We start from the raw sequence: 19,724 nt of genomic DNA on the forward strand, positions 1-19,724 counted from the left end.
ATATGAAATTTAAACTTCCTCTCTCCTTGGCTGATGTCAGAAGGAAATCAAAGACATCAACAGCACTGTTGGAGAAGGGAACCATAAAAATATCTCAAGAAAAATGTGCCATTTGCGTTGGCATTTTCCATCACTTTAAAGTGATGAAAACTTGTTCAAGTCTGAAAACACTTTCGTGGTCTGAATAAAACCTCCTCACACTGGTATCTGACATCCTCTTGTTTTTTCTCAGTGACAAATGTAGTGCAATGCCTGCCAACAAGAGCTGTGGTTTGTGGTAAAGTTTTTTTTTTGCTATTTATCATTTTAATCATTATTCATCAGACTTACATCAGAATGAGCATCAGTACCCAAAACATCATTCTGGGTTTAATCTAGTTTGTGTATAATATATATATATATGTATGTATGTATATGTGTATATACAATGTGCTCACATACAACAGAAAGTGTTTGTCGACATTGTAACCCCTCCTACCCCCAAGGTTTTGGTTACCTTGGCTTTGAACACCTTATTGTTTCTGCATTTTACTTTCGACATCTCCCTCCAAGTCATACTTTTAGTGCTTTTCATGGGAGTAACACAATGGACTGGAAAATATCTACAACATTATTCTTCTCAGGTGAGACAAAATGTGTGTGTGTGTGTGCGCGGGGGGGGGGGGGGGGGGGGGGGGGGGGACTGCGCAGATTTGTCTTTGTCTCAATCTACAAAATCCAACTTTACTTAACTTTTAGGTCTCATGGTTCAGGAGCTCAGACAAAGTGCTTCATATGGCGCTAATTACACCTAAAAGACACACACATAAAGACAGACATCCTAAATTATTATGTTTGAATTCAAATTGAATTGTTAATACTGCAACAGACATTACTCAGCTCTCGAAAGTTAACATGATAGCATTTGCTGAATGTATACAACTTGTGAAACATATCAGACACCAACACAACACATCCTACTTATCTATCTCACTCATCAGAAGGAAGCTGATGCAAATTTTCAACAGTTTTTATAGTACACTGTATCTAATGTGACAAGTTGCCATGTAGGAGGGCAGTAACAAACTTCCTGCAAACCCCTTGGTGATATATATAATACATATATATGCTATATATATATTGCAGTATGATCGAGACTGTGTAAAAACACAAAAGAACTGGATGACATGAACTAAATGATAGGTAACTATGAACAGGTTAACACTAACAAATAAAATCTACAATATAGTATTTTCTGTAATTGTCTTCCTGAATCCATAAAAGCCACAGTAGAAAAAGCAGAACTTGAGGGTGATGATAAAATTATTATTATTTTTTTATGCATTTACTGTTTTTTTTTGTTTTATTTTTGAAAGACTGTAACATTAAAAGTATAACATGATGTCATTTTAGAACATTTTGAAATTTAATGGCTACCAAAATTAATTCATATGCATCTGCAAGTGTCTGCCTGAGGTTCAACAGATCCATTAAAGGAAGTTAACCATTTTTAAAGCTGTCGGCCATGAGTATATATTTTGTCAGATGGTCAAAGAGTTTATACAACTTTGACCATCTTAGAAAAAAAGGTGAAAAGAAAGACCTTGTTTTTGCAACATTTAAACAAATATATCACTCAATGACAGGATAACCCTTGATAAGGCAAATATAGATGCTGTGTGAAGTAGTGCACTGTGTCTTTATATTCAAGTCTTAGTATTTATCATGTATAGTAATTGAGTCACTATGTTTAGAATTTAACTAGACTAGGTCAAAACCTAGTATATGGCTGGTGTATGGGTGTGCAAAATTGTGGCCAGTTTGTTACAGGGATAATCAGTGGTAGTGTCCGTAATGTGAATTCCTGGATATTATATATTCATCTGGAGGCTGTGGTGGAAATTATAAATGAAATTTTTGGCAGCATTGGGTTCAAATGGTATTTTAATGCTGTTGTTCATCGTTTGTGGTGTGAAAACGTCAGAGAAATAAAAAGTGTGCGTCCTGGTATTAGTTCAATTAATTCAATTATAAAATCTAAAAGGGCGTCTCTGCTGGGCGTCTCTCCTGAGAGTCGATCACACTGGCGGTAGAGGAGGAGACGCTGTTATGTGTCTGTTATGACTGACACATACAGCAGAAGTTCAGCCGACTTTTCTGTATTTCATGCCGCAGCTAGGGGCTCAGAGCAGGAAGCAGTCGCTCTGCGTCACGCTGCAGAAATGTCATTATTCCAGTAAAACACAGACGGAGGAGGGGAAGGGGCGGGAGCGGGGCAGCCGGTTGGGGGAGGGGGGGCATATAAACTGAAAGACACATGGTGTACATTTTGATTTATGGTATAAAGCTGCCATGTATTGTATTATGGAAGATAAACTGCCATCCAGACATACAGAGCTGATACAGATAATTATATGTATTGTATGTTTAAAACTGTGGAAAACAATTTTGTACTGTAATACAACAAACTGTAATCGAAAGCATCACAGTAATTAAACAGATACTTGCTGACCTCAGGAGGAGGAGGAGTCTGGATAAATCTCAGTGCTTCCCCTGGATCATTTTGGATTTATGAACTGACAGCACTGAACTCTATGCACCTTATGGATGTTTTGCACTTTGGCACTGGTTGCACTTTATGTACTCTATATGTAATTGTTACTTATTCTGAAATTCAATACAGATCTTTTAAAAATGTAATACTACTCCCGTGCGTGGGCGTGAGTGGAACAAGTAGGTCTATCTACAGACTGGCAGTATCTACACAACACACCCACTTTACTACATGACACACCCACTTGGTTAGGTTTGGGCATGAAGAGTGAGATGTTTAGGGTTAGGCCATGTTTGCACCTGGCATTAACATGTGTCTTGGGTGATCTGATCAAAAGTGGACAGCTCTAAGCACAGGTGTGAACTCACCCAAGACGCATTGAGGATGCATTGAGATCTGATGGCTTAGAGATCAGGGGGGCATGTCACGTAGTGAAGTGGGTGTGTTGTGTAGGTCTGCAAGACTGCAGATAAACCATGGATGTATTATAAGAGCTGGATACCGGACTAAAAATGGCACCCATTCAGTCCTATAGGAACTGCTCGGCTGGTGCATATGCCAAAAAAAGTTTCTAGCTTCTGGGTTTGCTTCTGTGTTGTGTGGCCCACTGAAAATGTGCAGTAGTGTTTCCTCCACTGACCCTGCCCAGGAGTTCCCGCTCGGGCCATAGACTTTATATTGTGATGATGTCACAAATATTTAAATTGCTTTTCTTGCCATGAGGAAAGTTTTACAAATATAAAACCTCCATGGATCAAAAGTTCATAATAGAAAGAGTCATAATTGACCTTCTTTGCAGTTCAAAGTGTCCTGTGGACAGTTTTACAGACATCTCTTTTACAATGGTGGTCTATTGGGAAAATGCTTCTTGGGCTGCAGAGGGATTTTTCACTGCACTACTGCAAGTGGCCACAGGGAAAAATTGGCTGAGACAAGGAGACTGAGCAGCGGTGCCTATCCAGCTCTTTTTATACATCCATGAGATAGACCCTTCTTCAGTGGAAGCTGTAAACGACTTCTAATGATGTAATAGAAAGCTGTTGCACCGATTCATTTTGAAAAAGCAACAGCCAATGGGGAAACTCCAACACTAGGCCGGTTGACCAATGGTACAACTCCATCACTCACTCAGTCACTCACTCACTGCATGTGTAGGGCTATTCAAGCCCCACTGTTGCAGTCCATCCAAAAATTTCTGACTTTTGCACCCTCTAGTGGTAGTAAAAAAGACAACAACTCACACACTACACCTCATAGACTGTATAGACTGAAAGTAACACAGACTGTACAGATTTTCACCAGGACTGTCTCCTTTTTCTGCAAATAAAAACATGAGAATAATTTGAAAGATACTATAACTGTACACATGGTGGCTTTAAATCAGATAAATTGTGTGGTTCTTCCTTCTTTATTCCTCAGTGTTACAAGCTGCACTTTGTTTCAATATCGATCCTGTGGCTTGGAAGTCCTTGAGTCATTCTGCTGCAGGTTTTGGATACCAGGTGGTGCAAAGACAATCAGAGTAAGTAGTGTGGTGGAACATGGGTCTACAGTAACCATATCTGCTGCTTCACATCTGCTATGATAGGGTTTTTTCCAGCTCGCATCGCTGTCATATGCCAGTTTCACAGTAATGAGGTCATAAGCATGCAGCATTTCTTAACAGATAAAATGTGGGATTTATTTAGCTACACTGTACTCACTGAACAGGTGCTCTCACCTGATTTTTGGGTTTTATTTCCTCAGTTTGCTGGTCAGTGCCCCCCTTGCACAATATTCATCAAGTCAGAGAGGGAAAATATTTAAGTGCTCCACCGAATCCTGCAGGGAAGTATCAGTACCAGGTGAACAACTACTCATTTCAAAATGCTTTATTGATTCTTTAGCTTTTGTCATCTGATAGATATTGTTTCAGGGGATTTGTAAGACAGATACTGAGGCATCTTTCTTTATCCTTACTGGCTTACTTGCCAACTGACTGAATATAATAACGTTATTCTACTTGTTCCCATAACAGTTCCTTTTGTTTTTAAAAATGCTAGGACTCAATAATTGACAAAATGACTTGTTAAGATAGAGATTGTATTCCATTTTGTTGTAAATTGGTTATATAAGCATAAAATATGCATAGTTGTGAGACACTGCTGTACAGTCATGACTGGGTAATGTTGTAATAGTTATCAGATCAGATAGGGAAATATTTTACCAGTGGTGACTGTGGTTTGGTCACTGAGAATGTAGTTGTGTTGTATCTTGATGATTTTAACATAGCCGATGGCTGATGTTTTTATGCAGTGCCAGAATTTGCAGTCAACATGTCCCTTGGTTTGACAATGACAAGTGATCCCACCACAAAAAACACTCTGGTAAGTTGGTAAAGTGCAAAGATTTACATGTTATTGATGATAAAAATGCAGAGGTTTGTATCTTTACCAAATCCATTTTTTTCAGCTTGAAAACAGAAAAGAGAACAGTAAAATAATCATCTATTAATCAGGACTTGGTCTTATCTCTTTTCAGGCATGTGGTCCAACAATCCCAAAGGACTGCAAAAGTATCACGCTGTATAGTGGTGTATGCTTGCAGTTATCCAGTTATGATCATGTTGAATACTCTGTGCCTTCTTCTTCTGAAGGTACACAGATTGAGTTTTTTTTACAATCTCAAAGGGAGTGATAAAAAAGGTCTAGTAATATTTGAGCACCACTGCACACACTTATCACTTCATACACACAACCCAACATGCATATTGGTAGAAATCTGAGCATTGGATTATTTGTATTATACTGCTTCACATTGCCAAGAGGCTTTTCTGGAGTGATCAGCACAACAGTGTGCCTGAGCACTGGAACAAGCAGACAGACAATATAGCAATGTGTAATGTTCACAACAGAATGACAAAAATGTTTTAAATCACTGTGCTTAAGAGGAAACAGTATATAATTATTCAGATGTATTTCTCCTTTTTGACAGAGTGTCGAACCCAAGCAGACATTGCATTTCTGTTGGATGGCTCAGGCAGCGTAGTTGCAGAGGATTTTGATAGAATGACGACTTTTGTGAAAAATCTGGTCGGATCATTCCAGGGACAGGATACAAAGGTAGGATTGTACTCAAAAAATACCTCAGCCCTCCATGTAACTTGTTTGATTATTTGACTGTTGAATACATATCTCAATTTATATCCATACATATTTCCATTTTTTCTTCTTTTTTCCAGTTTGCCATTGCCCAGTTCTCCACAGATCCCACCATCCATTACTACTTTGACACTTTTGATACTAATAACTGGAAATCTCAAATTGATGGAATAAGACAGTTAACTGGACTGACTTACACAGCTGAAGCCATCGAACACGTTGTGTAAGTGCCTTCATGATGCTAATGTGTGACACCATCCTCATAAGTTAACAATGTGTTTTTCTTTGATTTTAGAGTTTTCCTATCGTGTTATGATATGTTGTTCATATTGATTTTCAGCAGTCATGCCAAGTTTGATACAAATCAGCAGCATTACATCTAAACTGGCAAACTTTCAAAACTTTTTCAAAACATTTCTATAAATAAATACTTCAAAATCTACTGTTACCAATTTAATTATAACACAACATATAATGGTGTAATTTAAAATCAGCTCAACACATTATACAGAAAAATAATCGTTTAGAAGTACAGTACTTACAGTACTTAAAGTACATCTCACACCACTCACTATTATAATTATTGGTTAATCTGGGAAATATTAAATTGGGGTTTGGACACCTGAGGGATTGTTTTGCCTGCACACTGTTGAGAGGCAACAAGACAGCAAGTAAATGGCACAACTAGTGGTATTAAGCCATGAGAGTTTTGATTTTATTTGCTTAGGATCTGATATTTCTGCCTCAATGGAGAGTGTATGGGATTTTGTTTTCTGTGCTCACAGCACTAAAAAGTTAAAAATTCACCAGCAACATGTTTTCAGAAACAATGTCCATGTCACTCAGAAATCTCAGAGAGACATCTCAAAACTTGTACAAATAAAACCAAAACTATTTGCATGGCTTGATGCTACTGAGGTAAGTGACAACCTTTTATTTCTTAACCTATAAAGACATTTAATTTTCTTTCATTAAAAATGTACCACAAGAACATGTATTAAAAGTAGATTTTTCTTTTGACAGCAACAATGTCTTCTCGGCAAGCAAAGGCTCCAGGTCAGATGTGAAGAAGATTTTAATAGTCATTACAGATGGAGAATCTAATGACCGGAATGATTTGCCAAATGCAATAAATTCAGCTGAAAAGAAAAAGATTGTTCGATTTGCTATTGGGGTAAGTTGCATTTATACTGTATGAATATGTGTTGTGTTAACATGTTAAAAAGTTAAAGCACATCTGACTAACACATCACATACAGCTCAGGTGACAGCAGCTACCTATACTCTGTTTTCTGTGGGATTTAAGAACTCTTATTGTACACATTGTACACTTAACCATAATTGAGGGGTTTCAGGTATACCTAGAAAATTGCCTTTTGTGTTTCTGAAAATAGTTTATACTTTCTACACTCCAAAATTTACAGGCATTATCGATAAACAAACCTTTAACTGCACAGAAAAAACAAATGATTTAATGCTGCATGCTTGCATACTAAAGACATGATGATCAGTTTGAGAGTCAGTAATATAAATGGAGCCAATATTTTACTTTTGTGCATACAAATCTATTTTGTTGTACAGTACAACACCTCAAACATGTTTTCTCAACATCCCTAGGTGGGGCGTGCATTTACAAAAGACACAGCAAAACAGGAACTGGCCACCATTGCATCTAAACCCTCAGCAAATCACCTGTTTCAAGTATCAAACTTTGACACTCTTGAACAAATACGGCAGAATTTACAGGACAAAATCTTCTCTATTGAAGGTACAAATGTAACCTTATCATGACAGCTTCACATCATTTTTGTGTTTTATTGTGATATTGTTATAGCTCCAAAGTAAACAATTATTATGTCATTTATTACGAAGTGCCATTTTAAACTTAACTGCCAGTCATTAGAAGTGACAATATTAGAAAATATAGACTTACTGTTTTAACAAAAAAATACATAAATATCTTGGCAAATACTTAATAATTACAACTCAGAGTTATAATCAAATTTCAAATCTGTATACTAACTCATTTATGTTGCTGTTACAGGATCTCAAACCGGTGGAGAGTCACTGAAAATGGAAATGGCTCAAGAAGGATTCAGTGCAGCTTATGTGCCTGGGGTAATTAAAAACACCAGACAGTCACTGGACAGTATAGTCTTAGAAACACACACACACACACACACACACACACACACACACACACACACACACACACACACACACGTCTGTGTGTCACTCCTTGTGGCTGAAAAGCATATAGCTATATAAGGTCCAGATGATGAATGTATGATGCATTTAGCCTTTTCCTTGGCTGATGTTTTGTGCCAAACACATTTTCTATACATTTCTGTCTAAATTGCAGGGGATTCAGATGGGTATTGTTGGTGCCAACCAGTGGAAGGGAGGCTACCAGCATTACACAAGAACAGGCCAGAAGGGGATCTCCTATGAGCCTTCAAATATGGAACCTGACAGTTATATGGGTAAGAATATTACAGTACATGCAATGGTGTATTTACACTGCTGTACTGTAATCCTTCCTCCCATCTTTTGAAAACACAAGAGTTTGGAAAAGGGACATAAAAAAAGCAAATGAGGACTAAGGAGTGAAAACTTTACAGCAACATATTTGATATCGCATGTAATGCCAAAAAGAACAGTTTTTTTGTTTTTGATTTTTTTTGCAAAAGATGATCCTACACTTTAATGTCTTCTAAATAAAGAAAATACATCAATCACCAAAGTTCCATCAAAGGGAAAATCAAAAACCAAATACCACACCCAGTAATGAGCATGTTGATGGATCTTATATGATTCAAAGTTGTGCAGAAGCCAGTAAGATATCAACAAATCCTGAAGACGCAGCTTGTATAGATATTGTGATGGTTTTTAAAATGTGTTCAGGGAAGACCAAAGTGAAGGCTCCTCATGGTCTCCAGATGTAAATGCACACAAGAAAAGCAAAGAATATTCTGAACTAGAAGCATCCTGCAAGGAAAAGTGTGTAGGGGGTGACCCAAAGCAAGTTTTTTAATGTTAAATCAAACAAAGAATAAATAATGCTTATTTGTTCCCAGCCTTTGTATACTAATAAGCTTGACTCTTTAATTCTAGGTTACTCCATGGCAGTCGCCAAAACGCGGTTTGGCACACTGACAATTGTTGGTGCTCCAAGATATCAACACACAGGAGTTGTGATTTCAGTTTTTGAAGACAGCATTGACCAAACAATTGATCCCTTTGCTTGGCAGGTGTGTGCTCACAATTAAGACCATGTAAAGAATTAATATTTTTAATCTTAAATTAAAGGTTGTTGTTTCCTCACTTTACTAATTGTTTTTTGTTGCTCACACAGTTTCAGATTGGTGAATATTTTGGTGCAGTGGTTTGTGCCATGGATGTGGATTGTGACACGTACACTGACCTAGTCCTCATATCTGCCCCTATGTACATAGACAGTGATAGAGAGGGACGAGTTTATGTTTGCAGCTTATCAAATGAGGTAAATGACAGTTTTATCCAGAATCTATTGGATTTTTTCAATGAGAGTTCAAACATCGACTCTCATCCTTTTTTCCTATTTCCACCAGAGAGTTGAGTGTCGCTTCGATAATCCATTAGTACTGAGAGGGGATGCATCTGACCAAGGAAGGTTTGGGTCTTCTCTCGCTGTATTGCCTGACCTTAACAGTGATGGTCTCAATGATTTGGCAGTTGGAGCACCTTTGGAGAATGGTGGTCAAGGTAGCATCTACATCTTCCACGGCGAAATAGGAGGAGGAGGAGGAGGAAGAATTCATCCTACTTACTCACAGGTGAGCGAGAACAAAGAAGCAACAAGAGGATTCGAATGATATGTATGGCCTTTTGTTTGCCACTGTATTTAATATACAATTTAGACAAAATTTATTTTTTATTGATTAGAATGTTTTCATTTACCTAGAGAATCGCTTCCTCTGAAGTCCAGCCAGGACTGAAGTTCTTTGGTATGTCGATCAGTCAGTCGTCTTTTGACCTTAGTAACGACAATCTGCCTGATTTAGCAGTGGGTTCAAAGGGAACAGTTGTCTTACTCAGGTAAGATGCTCCTGTCACACATTATTACTCTCAAGTGTAATTCTACCATTTGTGTTCATTTATGTAATTTATGTATAAGGTTTATAACCATGAAGTCTCCACCTTTCACAGTAACACAATTTTAAGTCTCTTGTTACTAATTTAGGACAGAACTGTTCACCAATAGTGGATTGTATCAGGCAGCTAAAATAAGATATACTGGTTGTGATTTTGGTATACTGCTTTACAATTTTCATATGTATTGTGTCCATATCCAGATCAAAGCCTATAGTAATGGTAGATTCTGCGGTGATGTTCAACCCAAACAAAATCCAAACTCAAAACTCAGACTGCTCAAAACCACTGAACAACACAGCTACAATCTGCTTTACCATGACAGGACGCTCTACAGTAGATAAAGGTCACTGATTCTCTTCACTGTCTCTAAACCACAGACCCACTGTCCATCCATACTTGTATGTGTGTACATGAGTAACCTTTAAATTAAACTCTAATCTGTTCTAGCTAGAGCAACAATTAACTATACTTTAACACTGGATGCCACACGTAAGGTCCCAAACAACCGAGCTTACATCAGGGAGAAACAACGAGAGCAGAGTGGATCAATAGCTCTTGGCTTAGAGAAACGATGCTTCGATGTGAACTTCCACATTGAGGTGAGTTGTTTAAAACCTAATAACATCAGGAAAACCCACTACAACCCACACAGCTTCAATGTGAAAAACAAAATTTTTCATATAACCAACCTTCACTACTTTGATATTCATAATAGTACCCTCCTCTCACAGGCCTGTCCAGAAGATGCTCTGAATCCACTTAACAATGAGCTCCGATTCACCTTTGATGGTTTGCCTTCTGACAAAAAACTCAGCCCAAGTCTGGCCCAACAGGCTCAGACAACAACCTTTCATCCCGTAAGTAATCTTTAAAGACACCCTCGTTTATTGGTCGTTTATTGGTCGGTTTTATTTCAAACCTATATTCATTTGCTCTGGTCCAAATCAGTGGATGAGTTGGTAAACTTGGTGTGCTTTGATGAATTTCCAACCAAAAAGCATCACTACAAGCCACAAGAGAACATTCACTCCTCTCATTGATTACATGTGTCTGGGGTGGGAGCAAGAACATAAACACAAAAGAAACTCCTGAAGAATGTCTGGCTACGTCATCATGTTCCCACCAAAAACAAACCACTCCAGAGTTTGTTTGGAACTGGACTGAGACCATATCCTCAAATGGTCTCGGTATGGTTATTTTGGTCCACACCTGAGTACGATTACTGTGCTCAGATCTGCCCAGAAGAATCACATCAAGGGGGAAAATTTACCAGTTCGATTCATACTATTCATTCACTATTGTCTTCACTGACTGTCAGAATTTCAACTGAACTGAAGATTGAACAATAAAGTTCAAGGGTTGTGAAGTTAAGAAAAACAACTTGACTTTCTGATTCATGTTTGTCACATGTTGACAATACTTTTGTGATTAATTACATGGTTGCCACATCATGACAGATATCACCACATACTTGAGCATTAGCTACTATGTGGAGAGCTCTCCAGTACTATGAAATGCTCAGGAATCGTCCGTCAAGCTTTCTGAATAATGTTCAGTTGTAATTCTGATTGTTTGTCATGTCTGTCTTGGCCGTTTGCTCTTACACTTTCTGAACATACATGGTTTACTTCATACTGTCTTTCACAGTTACAGTTTGAAATCAACTGCGGCAATGACAACAACTGTATAGATAACCTGAAAGTGGATTTCAACTTCACCAGGTGAGGCTGAGTTTCAAATGTGAAGCCTGACTTAGGTGAGTGGATCTACTGTTTTATCTGTGGATTCACTATTGGTGGGCAGGTGACATGTTTAACTTTTCTCTTTGCACTCCCAAATTGGTCAACATGCTCTTTTAATTCTACTCTTTCAGCAGAGCGTTTGGTGTGTTACTCTTTTTGTACATGCTGGACTAAAGTTACATGCACCTGTACTCTCTCTGTGTTTTTTTTTTTCCTCCCTTCACTTTTCCATGTTTTCCTAATCTATCAGTTCCTCAGAGGTTAAAGTAGGCATTGATGAACTGCTGGAGGTCACTGTGTCAGTGGAAAACAGGGAGGAAAACTCCTACAACAGCCATGTCATTCTCACGTACCCACCTGGGCTCTCCTACAGGAAGGTTACAGGCCTGCAGGTGAGGATCAAGTCTGTTTCAATTCAACTCTGGTCAGCTGCTCTCTGAGGTTATGCAGTGATTGTGGATTATGTGTGCTTTTGTTTAATTTATTTATTTTTTAATAAAGGGAAGAATTGAGTGCAACTCCTTGGACAGTGGAGCTGACTTATCTCAGGGAAAGACAGACTGCACTATTGACAAGCCTATTTTCAAGAGCAACGCTAAGGTTTGTAGTGTGTACAGAAGCATCTCATCTCACTGCAGCTGAGCCGAGAGAGGAGACAATCTGATCTCTGTCATTCGTTTTGTGTTAGGCGCTCTTCATTGTGTCCTATGGGATCGAAAGCAACAGTCAACTTGACAGGAAGTTATTCATCACTGCAAATGCCACCAGGTACTGTTGTGTTCATCTTCCAGCCTATAAGCACATCACTGTACATGTGTGTATGTGACAATTATTATTATTACTCATGTGTACAATTAATTTCACCTCTCTTAGTGGGAACGAGCACTCCAAGTCAAGTGAACTTTACAAAATGAAAGGGATTGATGTGAAGTACAGCGTTTTTATGACAATTGAAAGGTTTGTGTTCTATGTGATTTAATAAGTTTAAAAATATTTTAAAATAATTTAAGGTGACATTGTGAAGCTTAATGTCTTTGAAACATTCAATGTTTCTGTTCAGTTCCCTCAGCTACAGCAATTTCACTTACGGCAAGAGTAATTTGCAGAAACCAGTCCAACAATCAATTAAGGTAAAAAATCTTATCCTAACATAATATCCTTTTTAAAAAGGTTAATTAACTTTTTTCAGACTTGACTTTAATGCTCAGTAGGTCTTTTTCTTTTCTCCCCTCTTAGGTTGTAAATGACATCAGAGCACTGAATTTCACTGTGGTGATCAGGGTGCCGGTAAAGCTCGGTGATAAAGACATCTGGGTGGATTCGAGCAGTTTGCAGGTAACATGTGGGAACTCATTGTTACTGAAACCCCAGAAGTCTCAAATGTAGCTGTTTTTATGCACCTAAAGCCTTGTGGATGAATTTGTTCTCCGTTAAACTGACATGAATCAGCTCTATTTCAGATTCCAGACTGCCAAAGAGACAAAGATGAAAAACCCACCGTCACAAATTTTGTTGCTCAGATACAGAAAAATAAGTCAGTGGTAAGTGTCAGAGGCTCTACCATCTGTACATGGTGGAGTTTAATCTAATCATATATAGATTTAGAAATGTATGGTAGTTTAGTGCATTACACAACATGAGTTTTCCCTGTTTCCAGCAATAAATTTAGGCCTCCTTTTAATCACCCACAGGACTGCTCTGTAGCCAGTTGCAGAGTGTTCAAGTGCAATCGTGTCATGGGAATACAGGAGCATAAAAAGTACACAATCTCTGCCAACCTTAGTTCTGAATGGATAAAGCAGGTAACTAATGTGTGTGTAAAAATAATAATGTTTTAATGAAAATGAACAATCCTAAAGATTAAATTAAATGTCTGACTCCCCCGTTTTTCTCTCTCAGATTGGACTTGATTCTGCCAAATTCCTCTTGACCAGCACAGCCAGTCTGGAGTATGACAGAAACCAGTACATCAACAACAATCCTACCATTTACAAGGTAATTACACATTGGATTTGTTTATTTGTGTTTGAAAAGAGCTTGAATGGAGATCTGATCCAAAATCTGTCACTGCACATCTCAGATTGTGGCAGAGGTAGAAGTGTATCCTGAACCAGACTTCACCAAAGAGATTGTTGGAGGATCTCTGGGAGGGTTGGCTCTGCTGGCTTTACTCACTGCTGGCCTGTACAAGGTGAGATACTTTACATGCACTATATCAGTTTATTACACAGCATCATGGAGGCAATACGACAATTTGAGGTCTGGTATTGGGCACCCTTTATCACAAAATACGCCCAGTTACAAAACTTGAATGTGGCATATTTATATTTTCATTATTCTCTCATTTGGTTAGGTTCTTTTTATGTTTTTATTGTGCATCTCTAATTCAGGATTGCAGTGTTTTTATCTAACTTCCTTTGTTTTGTACTCTCAGGCTGGATTTTTCAAGAGTAAATACAAGGAGATGATTAATGAGGGGGAAACAGCTGATCTGAGGGTTGAGGGAGGCAAACCCACACCAGAGTAACAAACATGAAGTCAGTCGATGCCCCACAGACAAGCTGATACAAGCTAGAAAACACCAAATCTGTTCCAACATCTACACTGGCTTTGTCATCTCGGATTAGTTCATCTGTACCATAAATTGTTGTGCGTTTTTGTCCTAAATAGAAAATATATAAATATGTTGCCATTTTCATGAATAGATATTTGAATGGAAAATATATTTGTGCAACCACTTTCATTTCATTAACCTGAAAAAGAGCTTGTGATGCATACATAGAGCAGCAAGAGTTTTAGAGCTTCAAAACTGATTTTGTAATCCACATTTTGAACTGAATAGCTTACTGTTGGTCTATAATTAAATATTTGCAAACCATGTGTTAATTTGTACATTTTATTTTAAGTGAAAAATTATTCAATACAGTATAATCCTTTGGAGTCTGGGTGTCATCACATGATGTACTGTAAAACTACTGAAATACACAGTGGAACGTTAAGAGTGAGCACCTTACTTGCTTGAGATATATTTTATGTATTTTGATGTATATAGATGTATTTGATATGACTTTTATTGACAATGTGAGCTGCCTTGTTTTTAATTACATTTTAACATGTGCAACATTGTGTTCTGAATGCATGTAAAAAGATATATTTGATGCTTCATCAATTTTTATTTCATGTGTGATTAAAATTACGTTTTTTTTTTTTAATTGACCTTATACAAAGCTGATCATGACAATTTTATGTAGGAAGAAAACAAAGGTATAAATGAGTATTGAGCATAAATAACATAAAGGTTGTCCTTCATTTAAGCGGATTCAGTGGAACATTTTGGAAATGACATGGTCTTTTAAAATAATTCATCATATTACAGAAAAATATCTTTTATTGTTAAAAAATATAAACATCTTTGGCCTTATGATGCAACATTTTCTTCAACATTTTTCTTCTATTTGACCTGCGTTACTGTATGTGCATTTACAGAATTTAAGTGAGGCTTATGAGGAGTGTTTGAAGTGGTCAATCAACTTGACTTTTAAGTGCAATAATGAATTGCTTCAAGCATCCCTTTGACAACAGACCTAATAGCTTGACAACAGGAACATAGAGGTAATGGGTAAAAAGAAGGACAGGAATGAGGACATGGAGAAACCTGCTGCTCCTCCTGTGGCGGCAGGAGAAGGCATGTCGCCCACTGTCTCCTTTAAGAATGACCCGAATCTTGAAGTTTTGGCAAAGATCTGAACGTATGCAGAGAGATTTGCTTCCACCTGTTGATACAACAGCCACCTGGAACCAAGATGAATCTGACTTGCATAGCAGAGGGCCACCCTGATCACCCTGTAAATGTAAAAACAGATAGAAACATGATCATCGATCATCCAAAGCTGAAAACTAACATCTACAAACTTCTGACATGATGAAAAACAAAATTTAGAAACTGGTGGATGGGAAAAATTATTTTACCTGCTTATTGTCCATGTTATATGTGCAAATGTTCTCTGAGTTAGAAACATTTCCACAATTTGTTACTCGATTTTCAAGGTCGCAAAGACTTGTGCCAGCTCTGTCAGTGCCTAAAAAAATCCCTTTTACTCATGTGAATACAAACAGTGAACAAAGTACAAAGTAACTCTCAAAGATCTACTGAAATTAAACTTATCATGCAAACAACATGAACTTACCTGTGCTCTTGCTCCCCGTCCCCCAGCCTGTCACCCAGCATTGACTTCCAGCAGTGAAAGATCTGGCATTGCTAATGTCCTCTAGGGATGTGCAGAGAGCCCAGTATTTGTATTTGTATCTATATTTGTTGAAGCAGCAAAATTATTTGTATTTGTATTCAAATAAAAGTGGAAAGAGGCTTAAAAATCCTGTTTTTGTTTTTATTATGCTTTTAAATTTTAGAAAATTAAAGTGTTACAATAAGTGTTCATGAATAAACTACCTTATGAAGGAGGGCCCCACACCGGGTCTCAAACTGGAGTCTCCCAGATCATAGATGACTGCGCTGCTCCTGGGCTAAAACTTTACTCACCACCTCATTGCAGACAGACCACATTTACAAATTAGGAAAATGTACGTCATGTAGCAGGTGGATGTGACTCCCCTTGTTGAGACCTGCTGATAGATACAGCAGAGCAGAGGAGAGAGACTGAGATAGCAATATAACTGACCTGTGTGCTGGTATTTGATGTTTTTTTTTCTTCCCGAAAACAAATTATTTTTAAAATATTTGTATGAAACAAATATTCATTAAAAATAAACACTATTTGTGCTTTGCCGAATAACGTATTTGTATTCGGGCACACCCCTAATGTCTACACACACACTGTAGCTGACTGTTTTAGCCAGCTGCAGCATGCAATATTAGAACTAGTCATTTCGGTCACTGTAATTTCCACAAAGACCTGAGAAATCTCAAACTCTTCTGAGTCATCCACTAGTCATGGGTCCAGAAACACACTCCCCCCGACAGTTGGATTGGGGCTCTAGGGAGCATAAATGGCACCCTTAGAAATAAATGTCCATTTATTAATGTCTTATATAAATATAGAATACAAAGATCCTGTATATTTATGCAAAGAAGCACTGGGCATAAGTGAGGACAAAGTTGTCAGCAATGAGGGTTCCTCCACAAATGTAGGCCCCATTTTTGTGGAGACTCACAATCCGGGGCCACATTCCCCCAGGTACAACACCACCATCACCTACTGCATGACTGTTCATAGGAACAAGACCACACACTGACCGTTTATGAGAAAATGCAGGAAATTAGAGACAAAAAAATACACATGCACAAGAACAAAGTAAAAGATGGAAAATTCACCTTCAAAGAATTATTTTCGAGCTGATAAAAGACACTCACTTGCCGGACTAGTTACAATTTGGGTAGGTGTACTTGGTCTTGTTGTTGGTGAAGCTAGAAGGTGAGGACACATGTAGCTGCTGTCAGCATCCAGCCCACTGGAGGTGAACTGGACAAAGCCTGGCTTATCAGATGTGATGAAGGAGTTGATCAAGGAGTTGAACTGGACACTCGGCAGAGACTCCCGGCAGATTGGGCCGAGCACAGCCAAAACCAAAACTAACAATTCCAGACTGGACCCAGATGGAGCCTTGCCTGTTCACCATTGGACCTCCTGAGTCAACCTGAGGAAAACTGGAGTGTTATTATGTCTCACTCTGCTGTGATGAGAGCGAACCGGAGCTCGAGATCGATCTCATCCGGCTCAACCTGCCTTCGTTTTGCTTCCTCTCCCGGACATCTGTCAGTGTGTGGAAGTGTCCTGGAAGGAGCTGCTGAAAACAAAGACACCAGTCGCGGGACTGGTTTCCTTCCTGAGAGTGCAGGGCCACACAGAGTCAAGTTGTTCCAGTTTGCCCCCCCTGAAAGAGGCCCTTGAGGCCCTACTGATTCCCCACTCGATGGGCTGGGCAGCGAGCAGAAAACCGCAGCCTCCGCTCATGCAGGACAGAGACACACTGGACTATTTTGAGAAAATATTCTGGCTGGGTGTGTGGCGAGGTGCATTGCCGCAACATCACAGCGAGAAAGAGGGCATGAGCACCATCAACACCCGCTGCTTCAACCACTTCAACGGAGACTCTGCAGCACCGGCCCGCACACGACCGTGGAGTGCAGTCCCCCGCTGAAGGTCAAAAACTATTCAGATAGAGGCATTTTGTCCTCCACCCTGTGGGGACTGTACCTCCTGTGGCCAGTATGTGCGTTGGCATGTTATGTTGAACACACATCTCCCTTTCAGTGCACTGAACAACTGTTTGTGTGCTTATGGAGAGGGAGTGGCTTGTAAAGCCCTATCCAAGAAGCGCCTAGCTAGTTGGCTTTGAGAGTGCATCTCCCAAGCTTACAGGCAGATGAGTAAGGACACACACATGCCATGGCAGCGTCAACGGCCTTGTTCAGTGTTCAGTGTCGAGGACATATGCACGGCCGTGTCCTGGTCTATGCTTTGTCTGTTCATAAGGTTCTACCTCTTAGACAATCCGGGCTCCTTTTCAAGGTCCGGTTTGTGAAAAGGGTGGTGTGAGTGTCAGCTGTGGTGCACCTGATCTCCTCTGGGCAATTATATGCCTGCATTCTCCTGTGATCCAAGATGACTCAGGAAATGGGGTGGACGGAGTGTTTGGTGTATGACCTATGACCCCTGTGAGGTTAGGCCATGTTTTCACCCAGCTCAGGTCCATATTAACTGGACTGGGTTGGGCCCCCTACTGCTCCGCTTAAGCAGCTAGATTATAAAGCGGTAGGAGGGGCTCAGTGAGGCACACTGAAGACATTCATCAGGCTCAGCCTACTGTACCCATAGAGTCCAATAGAGGGTGGAGCCTGTGTGAGATAGAATGAAGGTTACGATGTTGTAACCCTAGTTCTATAAGCACAGGCGGAGCCCTCAACCTATGGACTGCTTATATAGTGTGCAAGACACACAATCGGCAGGCGCGTCTTGATTGGCCGGCTACATACAAGCAAATTTCAGTGGGTGATTGCGTGCGAGTGATAGGAAGAGATTATTACGCATAGAGTCCACTAGAGGGCTCTGCCTGTGTGTATAGAACTGGGGTTACAATATCATAACCTTCGTTTCCTGCTCTTGGAGTCGTGAAGGTTAGAGGTGATTCAGCATTCGTTTTCCAATTAAATACAACTGTCTTTAAATTAAAGTAATCACAAAAACGAAACTGAACTTTGATTAATAAATTATGATATGGTATGTGAAAGAAAGATACATAATGACAAAGATTAAATGTCAAAGCCCTCTATAAATGTTCAAATAAATCTCAATGCACCAAGAAAATTAATAAAATAACTTAGTATGTATAGATGGAATATATTGCCCAGGACAATAACTTCTTTAACAATAGTTTTTCTAAGAGAAAAATCATCTAAATTACAAATATTAATGCTAATTAAAAGGGAAAGCTTTTGGATGCTGATATGTTCATCTATTAAAGGAAAACATAAAAAGTTATAGTAAAAGTAGTGAAGTTTCCATGTTAACCAGTAGCTTACTTTATTATGTTACATAAAAGATCTCCAAATGTGTGATAACTATTAATGAGTTAAAATAGATATTATACAAATAACAAAACCCATATTTAAATCACTGCCACAAAAACAATGAATTATGTGGAGGCTCACACATTTTATTGTAGGTAAATCAATACTGTATATGACATTTAAAAACATATAGGATTAAATAATAGGCTGCTCTTATATATTAAACTACTTTGACAACATCTGCAGCTCAACAAAGAGGTTGGTCCGATCTAAGTGTGACTTTCTTGCAGATAAAAGGCTCGCCAGAGTGAACACGCAGATCTATTTCCTCAAAGCCATTTTGTGACTCGGCAAAGGTTGCACAAGCACACTGTCATGGTCCATAATGCCTTATAAATCAGCTTCTTACAGAGAGAGGCTCAGAAAATTTGCACTATATATGGTCAGAACATTTGGAGTGAGAAGTAGCAGGAAAAGAGAATGAATGAATTTTCTGAACACAGGCTGTAGTCTAAATGAGACAGTGTGCAGAGTTGTGATGAGAAGAAGAAGAAGAAAAAAAAAACTTTTTTCCAGGTGAAGTTGTGATGAAACTGATTTAATCAAAAAGAATGAGATTTTAATATGGCAGACTGCTGTTTGTTTCC

At 38.7% G+C, this 19,724-nt stretch overlaps 1 protein-coding gene across 1 annotated transcript; it reads left to right on the forward strand.

Annotated features, from left to right (window-relative positions):
• Positions 1–559: 559 nt before the first annotated feature.
• On the forward strand, positions 560–14,676 carry LOC121886948 (integrin alpha-M-like). Its single transcript, XM_042397379.1, has 30 exons — positions 560–623; positions 3,953–4,055; positions 4,280–4,377; positions 4,829–4,899; positions 5,054–5,168; positions 5,507–5,634; positions 5,754–5,896; positions 6,697–6,847; positions 7,291–7,441; positions 7,718–7,791; positions 8,036–8,156; positions 8,788–8,924; positions 9,029–9,175; positions 9,264–9,488; positions 9,617–9,750; positions 10,008–10,150; positions 10,255–10,406; positions 10,539–10,664; positions 11,455–11,528; positions 11,800–11,941; positions 12,051–12,149; positions 12,238–12,317; positions 12,423–12,506; positions 12,610–12,679; positions 12,786–12,884; positions 13,010–13,090; positions 13,241–13,351; positions 13,449–13,544; positions 13,630–13,740; positions 13,984–14,676. The coding sequence occupies exons 1-30, from the start codon at positions 587–589 to the stop codon at positions 14,074–14,076; spliced, it is 3,396 nt and encodes a 1,131-aa protein (XP_042253313.1). The 5' UTR covers positions 560–586; the 3' UTR covers positions 14,077–14,676.
• The last annotated feature ends 5,048 nt before the right edge of the window (positions 14,677–19,724 follow it).

This window comes from Thunnus maccoyii, chromosome 20 (genome assembly GCF_910596095.1).
Source record: "Thunnus maccoyii chromosome 20, fThuMac1.1, whole genome shotgun sequence".
Classification (NCBI taxonomy): domain Eukaryota; kingdom Metazoa; phylum Chordata; class Actinopteri; order Scombriformes; family Scombridae; genus Thunnus; species Thunnus maccoyii.